The sequence below is a fragment of the Pleurodeles waltl genome, chromosome 4_1 (assembly GCF_031143425.1).
Source record: "Pleurodeles waltl isolate 20211129_DDA chromosome 4_1, aPleWal1.hap1.20221129, whole genome shotgun sequence".
Classification (NCBI taxonomy): domain Eukaryota; kingdom Metazoa; phylum Chordata; class Amphibia; order Caudata; family Salamandridae; genus Pleurodeles; species Pleurodeles waltl.
In genome coordinates, this window is record NC_090442.1 from 740,085,201 (window position 1) to 740,101,898 (window position 16,698).

Here is a 16,698-nt window from a genome sequence, read left to right on the forward strand (position 1 = left end):
GTATGTGCACCTGAAGTGGTGTACAACCGTTTTACTGCACTACCAGGAATAGGGATTAAAGAGTCCCATATTGCAGCAGGAAGCTGCAAATATAGCCCTTTGAGGAGTCCAGAATCACAAAACATGTTTGCCCCTGGCTCCAAAAAACCTTGCAATATTCCTTTCTCTTAATTGAAACTTTGTATTAAGTGAATGGCAACAATGAATTAGCATAGTTGAGTAGATCATAATATACAGATGTTCAGTCTCAAAATGTGTTCTTTGGTTGGAATGAATCTACCTTAGTTTGCCCAATTGTACACTCATTAGAATAAATGTACAATTGTTTAGGCGCACTTTCTAACATAATGGACTTCCTACCAGTTTCTTTAAGCAACACCATATTGTGGTCTCTGGATAGTAACCATAGCTACAGATTTTGCCTTAGCAATGGCTTTGAAGAGCACTATGCTATATTGTAGCATTTATGAATCACTTTTCCACCCCTAATGATGCCTCAAAGATCTTTTGGGGCTTCAAGAAAGCATCAACTTGGGTTCTGATGTATGGCTAGTAGATTAGGTGTTTCATATTGTGGTCTTTGTTAGAAGTTATTTGGGGTTGTGTGTGAGGTTCGGAGGCTTGCTCCAAACAGACGTTTAGTTAATGTGTGGCTGTGCTTAACCATGGCATGAAGCAGAAAGATGTGGGAAACAGAATCACATTTGCCTACATTTCCCTTACTGTTCTTATCATCATTATTTGGTGTGGTGACAGAGAAGTGAGCTGTTCCTGTTGTGCTTTTGAGTAGGTGTAGGCTGGTAGCCTAGGCTAAGAAAGGTCCTGACCCAATGAAAATCAACAGACATTGTTCTTACATGGTGCAGTCATGCACTTACATAAGATGATTGAGCTATCCCATTCATAAATGGGTTAATGGGATCCAACCAGGGTTGATAGTTATGTGGCACACAAAAATCAAGAGACACTTTTATATGAGCTGCAGTGGCACACTGCATAGTGAAGGTGCACCAACCCCAAGAAATCTGGTATCTGTTGGGTCCACTTAGGAGCAGAAGATGCTGTCTCAGGACAATAAAGAAACACCACTTTTACATAGGTACGAGAGGTTCACATACAAGTAAAAGGTGGTAACCATGGGAAACTGGTTGACACCACTTGTACATGAGCCTCTGGGGCCCACTCTGGAACAGAGATTGCTACATCCCAGTCTTTTGGTGAGAACATTATTGAGAAATATTTAGCGACTTGTTAAAGTCGCTAACAACAGAAAGTCCACATTGAGACAAAAAGTCCCTTGCATGGCTCTCAAGGGTGTGCTGCACTGCCTTTGTTGTTTTTCAAGGTGCAGCCTTTTCCTTCAGTGAGCCCAACAATCCATCAAGATCACTGATGCACCTCCATGTTGCATAGCTTTAGACCCCAGAGGATTGCTCTGAAGTCTAGAAAGCACTCACTGTCCAGTCTTTGGAGGATTGGTGGTAGTGACGGAATGATTCCTACAGAAGGCACAATCCTTGTTGCCTGACTTTTCAGCGGGGAAGAGGGTCAGCCCCATATCAACATGTTTGCACATGTCTCTTAAACATTTATTTACACAGGATTAGGATATGTGTAAAAGAATATGGAAACTTGAGAGGAGCTGTGATCCAGGGTTAGAATCTCCCTGGTTACAACTCTTCTGCAAGACTGTGGACTGAGTATGGAACAAGAATCCTGCTCAAAGCCTTTCAAGAAGAACCCTGTCTGTTGCTGAAGGGGGTTATCGAACAATAGCTTACAGAGATGAGACTGCCTGGAAAGAGAAGAACAGTCTAGCTGCATGAATACTTGTGGAAGATGTAGTTGTGAAGTCTATGCCATTGCAGAATGCAACATCACCGAGGTGCTGTACAGGGAAAACACCTACATCTGTCTGCATCACTCAGGGACCAAGGGAAGGATTAACACTGCAGGAAAGCCAGAGCATGTGTCTGTTTGTCTTCTGCAGCTTTGACAACACCCTCCGTTCTATCTCCAGGCCTGGAAAAATCGAATGGGTAACAAAGCGAGGCCACACTGAGTCTGTAACTATATCTGGGTGTATGGGTGTAAAGATACATTGATTTCACCATTAAGTCCCTGTCTCCAATTCTGCTTTCAATGAGGACTACACACATCTGAATCCATGCCTTAGGACTCTGGGCATTTTCTACCACCGTGACTCATGGCTTCAAAGACCCAGAGCTGCAAATGTAGCAGTTCCGATGTGAAATCCACACTTATGTACTCACATATTGTGCTGAATGTGGGGTCCAAAGGAGCCCAATGGCTACCCTCTGTCAAGACTTACTTAAGCATATTATGCTAGCATGTGGATAGGCTTTGACAACTGGTCTCATTCATGGCCAATAGAACTATTAAAGTAAGAACTGCAGAGAATGATCTTTTGTGCAGGGTGTCATGGTAAGATTTCCAGAACAGATTTTTAAAAGTGTTTTTGCTGGAAATGCACTCTGAACATGATGGATTTCATCTAATTATAATTCATGCTTGTATACAAAGCAACGACAATCATGCTAGAGAAATGGAAGTGAGAATGGCGATGCTCTGGCAAATCCATACACCTGTAGTGAGCAGGGTGCAGGTTTACCTTTTAAGCACTTAAGCTGATAAAGACGCAGCTTCAGCTGCATTCCTACAAGTTCACGAGAGTGTAACTGCACTAAATGTACACATCTGACAAAGGAACAGTGCAGCTGCACTATTGTTGCTGAAGTGAGGTACTAGCAGTCCAAACAGAATTATACAGGAGACCTTGATTAACTTCACTTACTAAAGCCAGCCAATGTGGAACTGAAACCCAACTGTGCCGGATCAATACTGGATTGTTCAGAGAAGCCCAAATGAGTGGTGTTCAAAACAAGAGTACAGGGATGTCTTCTATGTGTACTATTACATATATGAGGGTACTCCAACTTGAGTCTTCAAACTCTGTGACTATCACCACAACACTCCCTAACTATACGTTGCAAGAACATGTGTCTTGGGTTTTTAGCTTTCTGTACTTGATTGCATTTGGCAACATTCATTCTGCACCATCCTCTGAATGCACTGTATGTGCTGAAGGCATGCTGCATGTGACAGAGATTATGCAGATTTTCAGAGTAAATCACAGCCTCTGAATAGTCCAAAAAAAGGTAGAAATTGAAGAAATTTTCCATAGAAGATATAGACAAGGACAGGAAGAGAAAGGAAAAAGAGATAGGGGCATAGCCAGATAAGGAGGCAAAAGATAGAATAAAAGAGAAGAATATAAAGAGAAGAAATGGAAAGACAATGTTCTAGAGAAAGGGATAAGCAATGGACAAGGCCAGAAGAGAATGACCATAAAGGAGGAAATGAGAGAAAAGAAGGAGGTGATAATAGAGAAATAAAAGATAACTAGTTAAAGAAAAGGATGATAATGAAAAAGATGACCAAGGTTAGAGATGACCGTGGGTTCAACCAACATGAATGGTACTTCTTGAAATGGAAAATGTCAGGAGCATGTATTTATTATCTTGCAGTACTTGTTTTATGCTCAGAAGATTCCCTATCTTTGAAATTGCTCAGAAGATTCTCTACCTTTGAAATTCAAGTGAGTTTGGTATGAAGATTGCTGTGTTTATCTTTTGCTCTCACTTCCCTGCAGCTGCAAGACAACAGAACCAAGTACTACTGCAAATCACTCTTTCCCTTACACTATAAATACTCCTGTTTGTCCAGAAGCTTCTTCAAATTCTATCTCTGATGGGATTTAACCCCACCACTCTTGCTAGTAGACAGATTCATGTATTTATCATTCTTTCTTCTGTTAGGCTAGTACTGATCTTTTTCTGAGTCTAATGCCATGACTCCTACACCTCATAAAATTAAATGTGAATAACAGATATTTGTTTTTACCGGCCTCACTGGTATTCATTTTACTGACCTCAGAAGAATTAAAGTTTGGATGGGCCTGGTTGGAATATGAACTATTTTTTTACCATGGAGGCAAACATAGATCCCTGCAGTTGATGCATGAGTCCATCCAACTTCACACAAGAATTCCACTGAAGTCACTTATTACGCTGTCTGTAAAATGTCCACTGGCATAAATTGAAGCTGAATACGAGCAATATTGCCAAAAGGTGTTTATGAAGTGTATTACTATTTCATAATGTATAGATACCAAGAATTTTGGGTGGATTACATGTTTTGACATTGATTCTGTGTTGTGGATAATCACACTTCATGCTCAGTTTCTGTGTTTCCTGAGTGCCTGTACAGCCAACATCTTTCCAAATGATCTCCATTTCAGGCCTTGGAAGTGAATAAGCATGTCAAAGAAAAATGATATTTGGTGTCGGCTAAAACTCAGGGATACTATATAGAATGATGGAAATACAGATTCAACATTCTGTGTGTTACAAACCCTGGCAAGATGTATTCTTCCCCAAGACTTTAAGAAAGTTGATTCATGTACTAAGTGCTTGATTTAAAGTTTGGCAGCAAGGTAGTCTGTTGCAAACATTGACAAAGTACCCTTCCCACCGAACCTTTGGTCTGTCTGCCTTTTCCGCAGCTTACCAGGGCTAATGGCTGAATATGTCACACAACAATATGAATCCTGCTAAAATTCCTTGAGGCAGAACCCTCACCCTACTGTAAATATTATTAAGTCTTCCTATGCTGAGATCAACTATACTTGTCAATGAACTTAAAAATGCATTATCAAATATATATCTTTGAGAACAATGGCACCAGGCATTATGGTATTGTACCAGAAGATTGAAAGGATCCCCACAAGTAATTTTAATGCACCTCTGAAAATGGCTCCCACCCACCCCCACTCTTCTAAGTGTTAGCCCCTCCCCCCGAAGTTTGGGTTCAGTTGCGCCTCTGATCTGTGTGCTTGCTGAGCCATAGGACTCAGGCGACAAGGCAGACCCAGTGTGGGATTGGTTGTGTTCTTGTTGAGAGGGGACCTAGAAGTTTGGGCTGAACATTTCCTGGTGGTGCTGGACTGAGTCTTATTTGCATACAGATGATCTCAGTCTGGAATAGCATAGTGGACAAAAAGCAATGGCTGGAATGTGGTCCAGAGTGATTACTACCTATAGCCAAGACTTCTGCAAGCATTCAATCCATCACCTTTGTGTTTCGGTATTAGGTTTGCACCCATTAACAGAAGCTTCTTACTAAAAAAACGGAATGGGGCTTGAACCAGAACATAGTATACACCACAAAAACGAAACCACACACAAGCACTGACTTCAAACCCTCATCACCTCACCAGCCCCCACAAGAACAATAAAAAGTAAATAAAAATGCCCACTTTTATATTGTTATTAAGTAACACACTCCCCAATTACCAAGCAATGAAAACACCTTTTGGTAGCCACCAGTGGGATTTTCGAAATGTTCCTCTCGCTCACTGGAGTTAATGCTGAAAACTGGAGCTCGCTGCATTTTGTGACACATTCAGTATAGATGAGGGAACTGAGAACCCAGGATCACAGGTATTCTTCAAGCAGGAAGGTCAGTATTAACAACAAGGCCACCCATTTAACCACTGACCCACATCCACGGCCTAGTGTGGTCCACTCCACGCTGCTGTGGTAAACAGCTGTTTATTCCCGAATGAAAGAATCTCTGCTTAAAGCATATCTTGGAAAATGGGGGATAGATGATTTCCTGTGTTTTTTCTCAGATGTATATCAAGGAAATTAGACTGAGGAGTATCACAATGGAGGACAAGCTTGCAAAAATGTACAGCGCGCACTCTGAGCTTGCTTTTGGAGATAAACATCAAATGGATTCATGAAGTCCTTGGGCTCACCTATTCAACAGATTGTTGAATGTTTTCCATGTTCAAGCTGGAGACAAAGCAGAATCAGTGGCCTTGCAGTATGAAAGTACGTACAGAAACAAACAAACATTTGAGGTCCAATAGTACTGTTATGCCATTCGTCTGTTCCAATGCTTTTCTAGGTATCTCTGCATTTTGATGTATTGTGATGCTGCGGTTCTAGAGGTTGCCTTTCATTCTTCTTTCCACAATTCCAAATTGTAGTTGCCTACCTAGATACACATTCCATTAGTTTGGACCAGAGGACTGTCATGCCTAGAAAGGGCATGGCCTCATTCAATTGCTGCATGTATATTAAAGGTGTGGTTACACAAGAGCAACCCAGTTACCCTAGGACCCTGGGTAAATCATATACACAGAAATAAATAATGTTCAGCGTTGTCTATAAACAACCTTAGTTATTTGCATAACCATTAATTGATATCAAGAACATTAAATTAGTTTTCAACCACGAATAAGGAAGACCCAATAAAATATAATTCATCAATATACTGTACTCAACACTAAGAATATTGACTCAGCAGTTAAAAGTATCAAAAGGCTGCTACAGAAGTGAACATGTGATGGCGCAGTGCTCAAGTGACAATAAACGTGCAAGGAGAGAACAAATAAGGAACGTGGAGAATGATGGGCAGCGGCTGTCTGTAAACAGCCGTAGGTGGGTAGACTCATTTTCTATTGGGTTCCGGTATAACATGGAGTTTACAGACAGTTCAGAGGTGAGAAAGTCCATGTTTCGGCTGGTAAGGCATAAAGTCACAGAGTTACCATTAAGAACAATAGGATTTAGGGGTCGCATCCCTAGTAACAGGAGAGATAATATGGGTAAGTTCCCGTGGTACCATGTGATGTGCCTGGACGTATGGAAAACACATAAAATAGTGCTTACGTATTTTAAGACAACAGAAAACTGAATCGCTTAGTTGAAGAAGTAGCCCTGAATCGAGAGAACTACTAAAAACTATTCTAAGAAAGGCAGGCAAGGGAAAGAGTTAAATATGTGCCGAAATGTTAGGTAATCAATGCTCAAAATGAACACTACAAAACGTACTTAATTGGATTAGACACACATTTAGGGGAAATTGCAGGGGGTCCCACGACCAGGAAGCAATTGAATTTGATTCACTGAAGGTTTACCGGTCCCTGAAGTCTGTCTCCCAGAAATGAGTAGCCATATTTTGGAAATACAGTAGATTAAACACTGTACAGCTAGAGATATGCACTGCTTAAAATAATTCATTCTGATAAAGTCAGTGGAGAAGTCTGCTCTCAAACGTACATAGAGCAACACCTCTAATTGTTACTTAAAAAACATTTGTGTCCACTGTGAAGGGTCAGTTTGGGTTCCATTTTTAAGTCAAATCATTTATTAACTTGTGCTCGTGTGCTTGATTTATATTTTTTCTCATCTACCAATGGATGCAGGAGAGGTACGATTTAAGAAATGTACCAAACAGAAACGAATTAACCCATAAATCACAAAATTAAACATGTAATAGTCTTAGCTCGCATTGGAAAATGCCAGTTCAAGAAGGATTCCTTTGCATTTACTGAAATTGAAAGGATATTGGTGAACGATCAACTTTAGACAAGGAATGGCGGAGGCAGCCCATGCATCTAGCCCATAAAAATGGTGAATATAACTGCAAATCGTGGTGGTTCCTAAATACTCAGAGCCATTTTGGCCATTGCTAAAAAAGATAAAAGCTGCATGAAGGCCATCACTTTATAACTGAAACATTATTGATCACTGAGGTGGCCAGGTTTACCATCATTGATATGTGCGTCTGGGTAATTTATTTCGAGAAACTAGTAGTATTCAGGGACATAACATTAGAGTGCAAAAGAGCTTACTCTTACAAATCAATCAGGATAAGAAGAAATCTACGGATGTGGTAAAATGTTATTTAATTCTTGATAGACATGGTGTGACAGTTTAAATAGTGCTTAAATACGTTTAAATTATGTCTTGCTCTGAATGTAAAAAGCAAATTAGATTTATGAATCTGAGATTGTCAAGTGATGGTATATCTTCCAAGCCCTCGTAAGAAGGGGGTATTACTGTAAGAGGTTACAAAGGGAATAGGGAGATTAACTCAGATGCTATTTTCTCTTCTTAACTCAGGGTTGTATCTGCACCTGGAGGTTGTAATCCAACCACAAACATATGCCCCTTACATCACAGAGGACGGCTCATCCATCAAGTGTCAAGCAATATACTCTGGGGAGGGACATGTGAATAGGTTGGATTTGAGCATCTAGGGAACCATTTTGTTGGTCAGACAGATCTGAGTGATTTTGAAGTATGAATAAAAGCTTAAAATAGCAGAATAGAAAGACTCCTAGGTCAGTAATTAGGTGCAGAAGACATTCTATTTGAGACACATTCATTTCGGTAGACACTCACTTCACTTCTAGATACACTTAAATGCTGACATATCGTTCATCGAAACATGCATTGGCTATCATTACATGACGTGTTGCACATTGCCATGCAGCAGATGAATACATTTTTTAAGACTGAGGCTTAGTTTCTTCATGGATTGAAAGAGAGAGCACATGTGTTCTAGCCCTCTACTGTCATTGTCGGAAGTAGTCTTTTGAATGAGTGGTGAGAAAAGTGCAAAGAAATTCTGAGGGATATCAGAGTGGAGTAAGCAATTGCATACATTGCGCCACAATTAGTTGACGCTTCACATAATTCAGCATTTCCCAGATAATTTGATGAACTCTGTTTATGGAAGAAACCCAATTCTGAGCCCATTCCTTTGTGTATCTCAAGTGCAGACACTGGATAAAAGGAAATGTGAAGTTGGACTCCCTGTCCAGTATCCACAGTGGTCATATATGTATTTATGTGTTTTTTGTATATCACAAATGCTGTACAGGGTCAAAATCAAAGATACAGGCAGTGAGCGATTGAAGAGGAAGATGGATTTGAGAGTGGAGATGAATATCCACTTTGTTGATGTAGATTTCTGTAAAGAGGCGTGTTTCTGCTCTTCCCTACATTGGAGCACGGCTGGGCGGTCCTGAGGGACATAGGCCTGTTGTTCCAGATACTAGGTACATAGGTGGAGAAGGCCTATTTTCTTGATTTTTCAGTTCAGTGCTTCTTTATGTCCAGTCTGATGGTATCCTGGCTATGGGGATGCCAAGAGCCACCGGGAGTTGTGAACTTGTAAGACAGGTAGACAAGAATGCTGGTTGTGATGGCTTTATACATGATGCAGCAGGTTTTCAAGATGGTGAGGCTAGCAAGGGATCAGGTGAATTTCCATCGGGGTGGGGAGCAGGGTCATCTTAAATTCTGACAACCTACTCATTAGAATTGAAAAGTTGACATTTTCCTGATTAGCCCTCAATGGGTTTCATGTGTCAATATTCCTATGTACATATTTGGCCTTAGGAAAACACCTCACTAATGGTTCAGCACATCACATTTTCCTATATTTAATTGTAGTTTATTCAATTAGAACCATAACCCCTCAGGTAACAAGCACGTATATTCATGTTTCCAAAAGGTTTGGCTAAAAACAAATGGGCGCATTTTTCATTCAACTAATTACACGGTGTGTGATGGACTTGAACTTAAGTGTGATATCACATGATCAAATCAAATGTACCTCGAGTAGCAGTGTCAGTGTGTGCAATCAGCCTTTGGGCAAACAACATATTGAACCTATTTGGGATGCTTGATTAAACATCTGCATATTAACCGAATCCTGATTCAAATCACACAATATTTCTTTTCAGTTTTGCACTGTTTTAAAAGTAAAAAAAGAACCTACTGTTTTTCTTCTGTGTGAAACTAAAAACGCTGTGCCATTTGAAAGAGAAAGGACCACCAGATCTACAAAGCATTTTTGTGGTCTCAAATGCTCTAATGAAGTTTGCGACCATAAAAATGCTGTTAACAAAGAACTAAAACCATTTTATAAGTCAGTACCTTTTTTCCCGACTCCTAAAATGGGTTTAGAAATGGATAAGGAATCTCTGTTTAGAAGGGGCGTGCTATAGGTGTCCCTTTCAAATAGTGATTTGTATCCCTAGGAATCAATGGTTTAGGACCGAAATAGTAGTTGTGAACCATGGAAAAGCTATTGACCCAAAAGTTGGGGAGGTAACCTCTTCGCAAAAGGGATGAGGTCCCCTTGACTCTTTCCCCTTTTTGAATGTTAAAAATAGTTTTTAGGAGAGGAAGCTGTGATCCATGCGACCACTAACAACACTCAACATTAAAAAAATAGAAAGTTTTTTTTAATTTTTTAGACACAATCCCGTTTCCCTTACGGAAAACAAGCTGCATTTAAAAAAAAAAAATATTTATTGAAAGGCAATCACATCCATAGTCCTCTTCTAAATGTGATGGCCTTCAATCACATCTCCTGAATATTAAGGAGGTAGTTTGGATTGAAAGACACTTCCAATGTGAATTTTCCGAACTGAAGTATTTGTACACAAGTCGGGTCAAAAAAGTATTTACTGGCCACAAAAATACTGGTCGCAATCTGCAACCAATATTTTGTGAGCAGTAAATAATACATATGGCACAGGGTTTTGCAAAGCACACAAGTTATATCTATGTTGGTATAACAGTATACGTCTAACAGTTTTAAGATGGATGCTATTCATATTGATATGCATTCATAATGTATGTGATTTAAGATTAGAGAAACAGTGACAAGAAATGTGTTTAATAATAGTAGTAGTGCAGTCTCACCTGGCTAAGAAGCATGGTGAGGGTTCAATTTCATTTAGATGATGCCTTTGCATGTATATGATATTTGTATAGTACAAACCTAGCAAAAGGCATCAAGGTGAAATACAAGGTCAAAGGTAGCATACAGTCGACAAGTGAGGAGTGGCTGGATACTGGGAGCAGAACTGCACTGCTACTGTTTTGTGAAGTAATGTTCTTTAATGATATTTTATAACCCTTGAAATAAATATAATTGAAAGCAAAATTAGTTTAATTCTTACAAACACATAACTCAATTAAACTGTGAAGTATTTCTAGACTAGCTCTATACATTGCATGTTTTCTTCTGTTTCTGCCTGTTCATGTGTGTATTATGTCTTAGCCTCATGGAAAGCTTGAGTACGGGCAGATATTGATTATTGGAGTGTTTCAGTCTTTTTCGTTTCTGTCAAGCATTAGTAATTTGGCAGGAAAGTTAGGGTTCCCAGTATAACTTTGTGTCTATTTGGCAAGTTCTTGGCTCATCTCCATATTGCAACATTGAGGTGCACTCTCTCAGGTGAACCTGACAGTTTCATGTGGCAATTTCTCTTTATTTTTTCTGTCTGCATTAATTTCGCCTAGATTGCACTATTGTAAATTATTTTATGGTGTGATAACATGATTTTGTTAATTATTTTAACGTTTTTTTTATCTTTCTCACTTAAAAATCTAGCCGTTTGTTCCAGGGTCCCTCAACTTTAATAACCCCTAGACCAAGTCCTCAATGTACTGTTTGTGTGACCCTCTAAAAGTTTGTTTCCCCGTCCAAACACCTGTAGATCTCTTCCTTGTACTCCTTAGTTTTGTCTGTCCTTTGACTGGGGCCATCTTGTCTCGTCAGGAGTTTGCAGTGATTGTCCACTACTCTCTCCTTTCAAACATAATGGTGCTTCTTCTTGCATCCTTCAGGGCTCCTCTTCTGCAGGACAGCTCCTCCTTAATATACCAAGGTCTTGCTACCTGCACTAGAAACTTTAGAAAAAGCCCCAAGGACATCTTACAATTTTTCTTCTTAGTAAGGGGTACAGACTTTGTTTCGATTTTTTTAGATTTTGGGCAAACCATTCCAAGATTAAAGTGCATTTCACCAACTGAGAATTTTTTTCCCTGTTTACTGAATGGATGCAATGTTTGACGATGCAATATTCACCTCTGTGTTCATTTCAAAGACAGTAACATTGAAGTGACAATTTTACTGGTAACTGAATACTCATATGGTGTGTCTTCTTTATGGGGTGAATTACGTGGTTACTGTAGTTCCTCCCCCCCAATATTACAAGAATTTACAAGGAAAGACTTATTTCAGGTAAAGCTTCAGACAGAAGACCAGACTTCAAACTGCTTAGTGCAAATTGATAAGTCGCTACTTTTGAATAAGAGTCTTTCGACTTGAGGTTAGTCTTTGTTCACTCGTTCTTCAGCAGCTCTTCCCAGTGGATGGGTTGGGAGAAGACCTCCCTTTCTAGCCACAGCTCGTACGTGTAATGGAAGTCCTCGGGGAGCTCCAGTCGCTGCCCCAGCACACTTTGTAGGCAGTTATCCACTGGTGCAAACTCCCAGTTTGGGTTTTTATCATATCTCCGACTGTTAAAGCTCTCAATGTTGGCCCTTAGCGTGCATTCTTCAGCTTGGAAGTCCCAGGGCCTCGCGTCGATATCTGGGATGAGTAAAGCAGAACACTTTTACAATAATGGATGCAATTTGTATAAATAAAAAATGCAATAATTTAGTGGAAATAATTTCTAGTAGGAAAAGGTTTGGAAAACAAAATAAAACAAGAAATGTATTTAATAGAATTACACTTATTGGTATTAAATTGTACTGCCATCAACTAGAAATGGGCTGGAAAACATCACAGAAAGTCTCCTCTCTATCATAAAAGGAAGGCTAGTGTAATGGAGGTGGGAAGAGGACAACAGCAAAGCTGTTCTATCTTTAAAGCAGATGAACATAGCCCAGGAAGTGACCAAGGAGACAAGCTTGAGTGGGGACAGGTTAGAAAGTGCATGGCAGGGCCACACATAAGGAAACTCAGTTACTACTAAATTGCATTTATTAGTAAAGCAGAAGGGACTACATTTCTGCAGTGACACAAGCTCAAACGTCACAAGGCATGTTAAAATAAGCCTTTTGTAAAAGCACCATAAGCATGGGAACCAGAAGTGAGGAAAAGGGAACTGTGCTTAGATCAGCCGTGAAGAACATGTGGGCAACAAAACAGCAGTTGAAAAGCATCACAAAATATGCTGTACGATGTGGTATGTTTGGGAACCTACATTATGGTAGAGTTCAGGTAGTTTTCAGAGTGACCAGCAAACACTAAATCATTTGGGGCAGGTGGAGGAGGAGGAAGCAAACATGGCTACATTGAATTAAGTAGTATTAAGTAGTGGGCGTGATAGGGGAGGGGCATAAACCGAAGGGAGGAGTAAATCCCAAAAAGAGATAGACTAAATTAAAGGAATTTACAAACAGTGAAAGAAGAATTCCACAGAAAAAAAAATCAACCCCATTTTTTCTAACTGTGTTACAAATAGGAACACAAAGATATTTTTGTATATACCTTTGCTTATGAAATGGATACATGAAATAGTCTCTATAGGCACTCCACATGTCTGTTCACCACACGTCATTACTAGCTACTGCTGCACTTGCTTCTGATTTTGAGAAGACATAGCCTGTAGGCTATTGTTTACCAAATTAATACGAAAAAGGAAAAGCAATCTGGTGACTAGTATCTACTCTACATATGCGAGAAGAAGCAGTCCTTTTAGTGGTCCCCACTCTATATCTACCGAAGAGAACAGCCCTATTGGTAGTTGGCACTCTACTTCTTTTAGGAGAAGATATTTGGTAGTGGACCAAAGAGTAGTGTCATAACGGATGTGGCCATCTTCCTTATTCCAAATTTAGCAACCTTTTTGGGAGTACTTAGTTGATGCATATCAGAATTCTGAGTGTTATTGAGTTTGCTCATCCCTCATATACTGGTAGGACACCTTACAGGCTGTGTACTTCTCTTTTATTCCAGTAGCAGAAAAACTATTAGTGGTGGCATCTTTACACTGGTGGAAAGAGGGCTACTTTGGTGGTCCCTCTGTTTGAACTGGATAGAGCAGTTTTATTGTTGGCTGCAGCTTTATTTATACTTACAAGCAGCGTTTTTGTTTTTTGCTACTCTACATATAGCAGATTGAAGAGCCCTATTGAATTAAGACAATATCCTACTGCTGGGGTGTTGCCTGTACCGGGGTAAAAGCATTATTGGTGGCAGCTAATGTAGGAAGCTGGCTTTGTATATACTATACCAAAATGAGCTATGGTGTGTACTGAGTCCAGTGGTTCCCCAGGGGCTTAACAGAGGCTAAAGTAGATAATATTAATGCTTTCTTTTGTGGTAGTGTGGTCGAGCAGTTAGGCTTATCAGAGGGTAGCGTAACACATTTGTTGTACATGCACAGTCAAGAAACAAGGCATACACTCAATGACTAACTCCAGGCAAATTGTTTTTATATAGCAAAAATATATATTCTTACTTTATTACTAGAACCAAAAGGTCTTTGTTGCAGGTCAGTACAGTTTTAAGTATTTTCAATCAAATGTACTTTGTCTGATTATTGTAGATAAAGAGGTTTACAAGTAAGTAACAGTTTTCAATTTCAAAAGTTGACCCTGCAATTTTTCTTAGGAGTCTATAGAGTCCTGGAGGGAGGGGACGTGTTAGCACAGATAACAGGTAAATCCATGACTTACGATTCCAGTCTTCAGGGGTTAGGATGTCCACAGGTCAAAGTTTAGGCTGGCCCCAAAAGTGCACCACCAGCAACACGTGGCGGCTAGGTGCAGAAGTCAAAGTTGGCATTGTGTTTGCAATGGAATCCTATGAGGACTGAGGGTGCTTGGTAGAAATCATATTGCAGGTAAGACCCCATGGTTCCAGGACACTGGCCTGGGGGTTTCGGTCAGCACCAGGGGGACCACAGGTTCACACCAAACATATACCCTCAGTGGCACAGGGGTGGCCGGGTGCAGGGTGCAAACACAGAGCTTGGCACCCAATTCCTTTCAATAGGGGGGCAGCAGGGGTCACAAAAGATGCTGCAGGCTGGGACCAAAGGGTTGGTTGTGGGAAACCAAAGGTTGAACAAACAGGAGAGGTGCCCGCTGGATGTTGCTGGACCATCTGTCGGATTCTCCAAAGTGAGGGGGCTGCAGGTGCAGGGGTCTCCTTGAGCATAGGGAATCTTCATTAGATCCAGTCAAGGGAGTCCTCTGGATTCAGGCAGCAGGTGTTGTTGTGTTGGCCAGGAGGCGTTAACCTAAAACGCACTCAAGGTCAGAATTGCCTGGGGACCTTCTCTGGTCTGGTGTGCCACCTGGACTCGGGTCGTGGGCTTTGGGTGCAGAGTGGACAGGGCTCGTGGCTCTGGGGCGGTTCTGGAGTCCTTTTGGAGGGTTTGTTCTAGACAAAGCTGCTGTCGTTGGGAGTTCTTGGTCCTCTGCTGGCCAGGCTGTCCTCTGGGGGTTTGTAGAGGTCACTGGTCCTGCAGGATGCATCGTCTTTTTGGAGCAGGAGTCTTGAAGCTGGTAGGGCTGTGGCCAAGTCAGTTGTCGTCTGGAGTCTTCACTGCTGGGGCCGGCTTAGCAGTCCTTCTTTCTTCTTGAGGTTGCCAGGAATCTGGTGATTAAGGTTCAGGGATGCCCCTAAATACTAGATTTAGGTCAGTTACATGGGTCAGAGCGCAGTAGCCGATGCCTACTGTTCCTGAGGGTGGCAACACCCTTCTTGTGCCCACTTCCTTTGGGGAGGATGGCACATTCCTATCCTGATTGGTCCCTTTCGTCCAAACCAAGATGGGGGATTTTGCAAGGAGGGGGACACTTCAGCTCTGAACACCTTATGGGTGGTCCTAACTGCAATGGTCACTCCTCCTTGTTTTACCTAATTTTCCCGCCGGCCCTGCCACCAAAAGTGGGTCCAGGTCCAGGAGGCATGTATCTCCGCTAGCTGGAGTGCCCTGGGACACTGTAATAGAAGACCTGAGCATTTGAGGGTCACCGCCAAGTGTTACAGTTCCTGCAAGGGGAGGTGTGAAGCACCTCCACCCAGAGCAGGCATTGTTTCTGACCCCAGAGAGCACAAAGGCTCTCACCGCATAGGGTCAGAAACGTGTCTGTTAGTGGCAGGCTGGCATAGACTGGTCAGCCCTGCACTAAAGAATTGGATAAAATACAGAGGGCATCTCTAAGATGTCTTCTGTGTGCACTTTACAATAATTCCAACACTGGCATCAGTGTGGGTTTATTGTGCTGGGAAGTTTGATAAACAACTTCCCAGTCTTCAGTGAAGCCACCATGGAGCGGTGGAGTTCGCAATGACAAACTCCCAGCCCACGTACTTAATATGGGCACACTGTACTTACAATGTCTAAGAATGGACCTAGACACTGTAGGGGTCCTCCCCACCAACCTACGCAAGACCCAGGATCTCCTAACCTTCAGAAAGCACCTTAAAACATGGCTTATTGAGCAGTAACCGGCAACCCCCCTTAACCCCCCAATAGCACCTTGAGACCCTAACGGGTGAGTAGTGTGCTTAAGAAATTATTTGATTGATTGATTGATTAACTGATAGGGCATACTGCTCATGCAGCTATGCCCTCTCCTGTGGTATAGTGCACCCCTACCTTAGGGCTGTAAGGCCTCCTAGAGGGGTGACTTACCTAGGGCCCAGGCAGTGGTTTGTGGGTATGGCAGCCATGTCGACTTTACCTTTTTCTCCCCGCCAACAAACAACAATCTGCAATGGCAGTGTGCATGTGTTTGGCGATGGGTCCCTTATGGTGGCACAGTACATGCTGCAGCCCTTAGGAACCTTCCCTGGCTACAGAGCCCTTGGCGTGCCAGGGGTGTGTCAATTGTGGAAACAATGGTACAGTTTAGGGAAAGAACACTGGTGCTGGGGCCTGGTTAGCAGGATTCCAGCACACACTCAGTCAAGTTACAATCAATACCAGGCAAAAAGTGGGGGGAGGGATAATCATGTCAAAAAGGGCACTTTCCTTCAGCTATTGTGAAGACA

At 41.5% G+C, this 16,698-nt stretch overlaps 1 protein-coding gene across 2 annotated transcripts in view; it reads right to left on the reverse strand.

Annotated features, from left to right (window-relative positions):
- Window positions 1-10,773: 10,773 nt before the first annotated feature.
- Window positions 10,774-16,698, reverse strand: part of STRIP2 (striatin interacting protein 2) — a 171,891-nt gene continuing 165,966 nt past the window's right edge. For both annotated transcript variants that reach the window (XM_069229349.1, XM_069229348.1), the window contains exon 21: window positions 10,774-12,273. In XM_069229349.1, coding sequence (XP_069085450.1) covers window positions 12,023-12,273 — 251 coding nt within the window. In that variant the 3' untranslated portion in view covers window positions 10,774-12,022. The remainder of the gene's footprint in view (window positions 12,274-16,698) is intronic.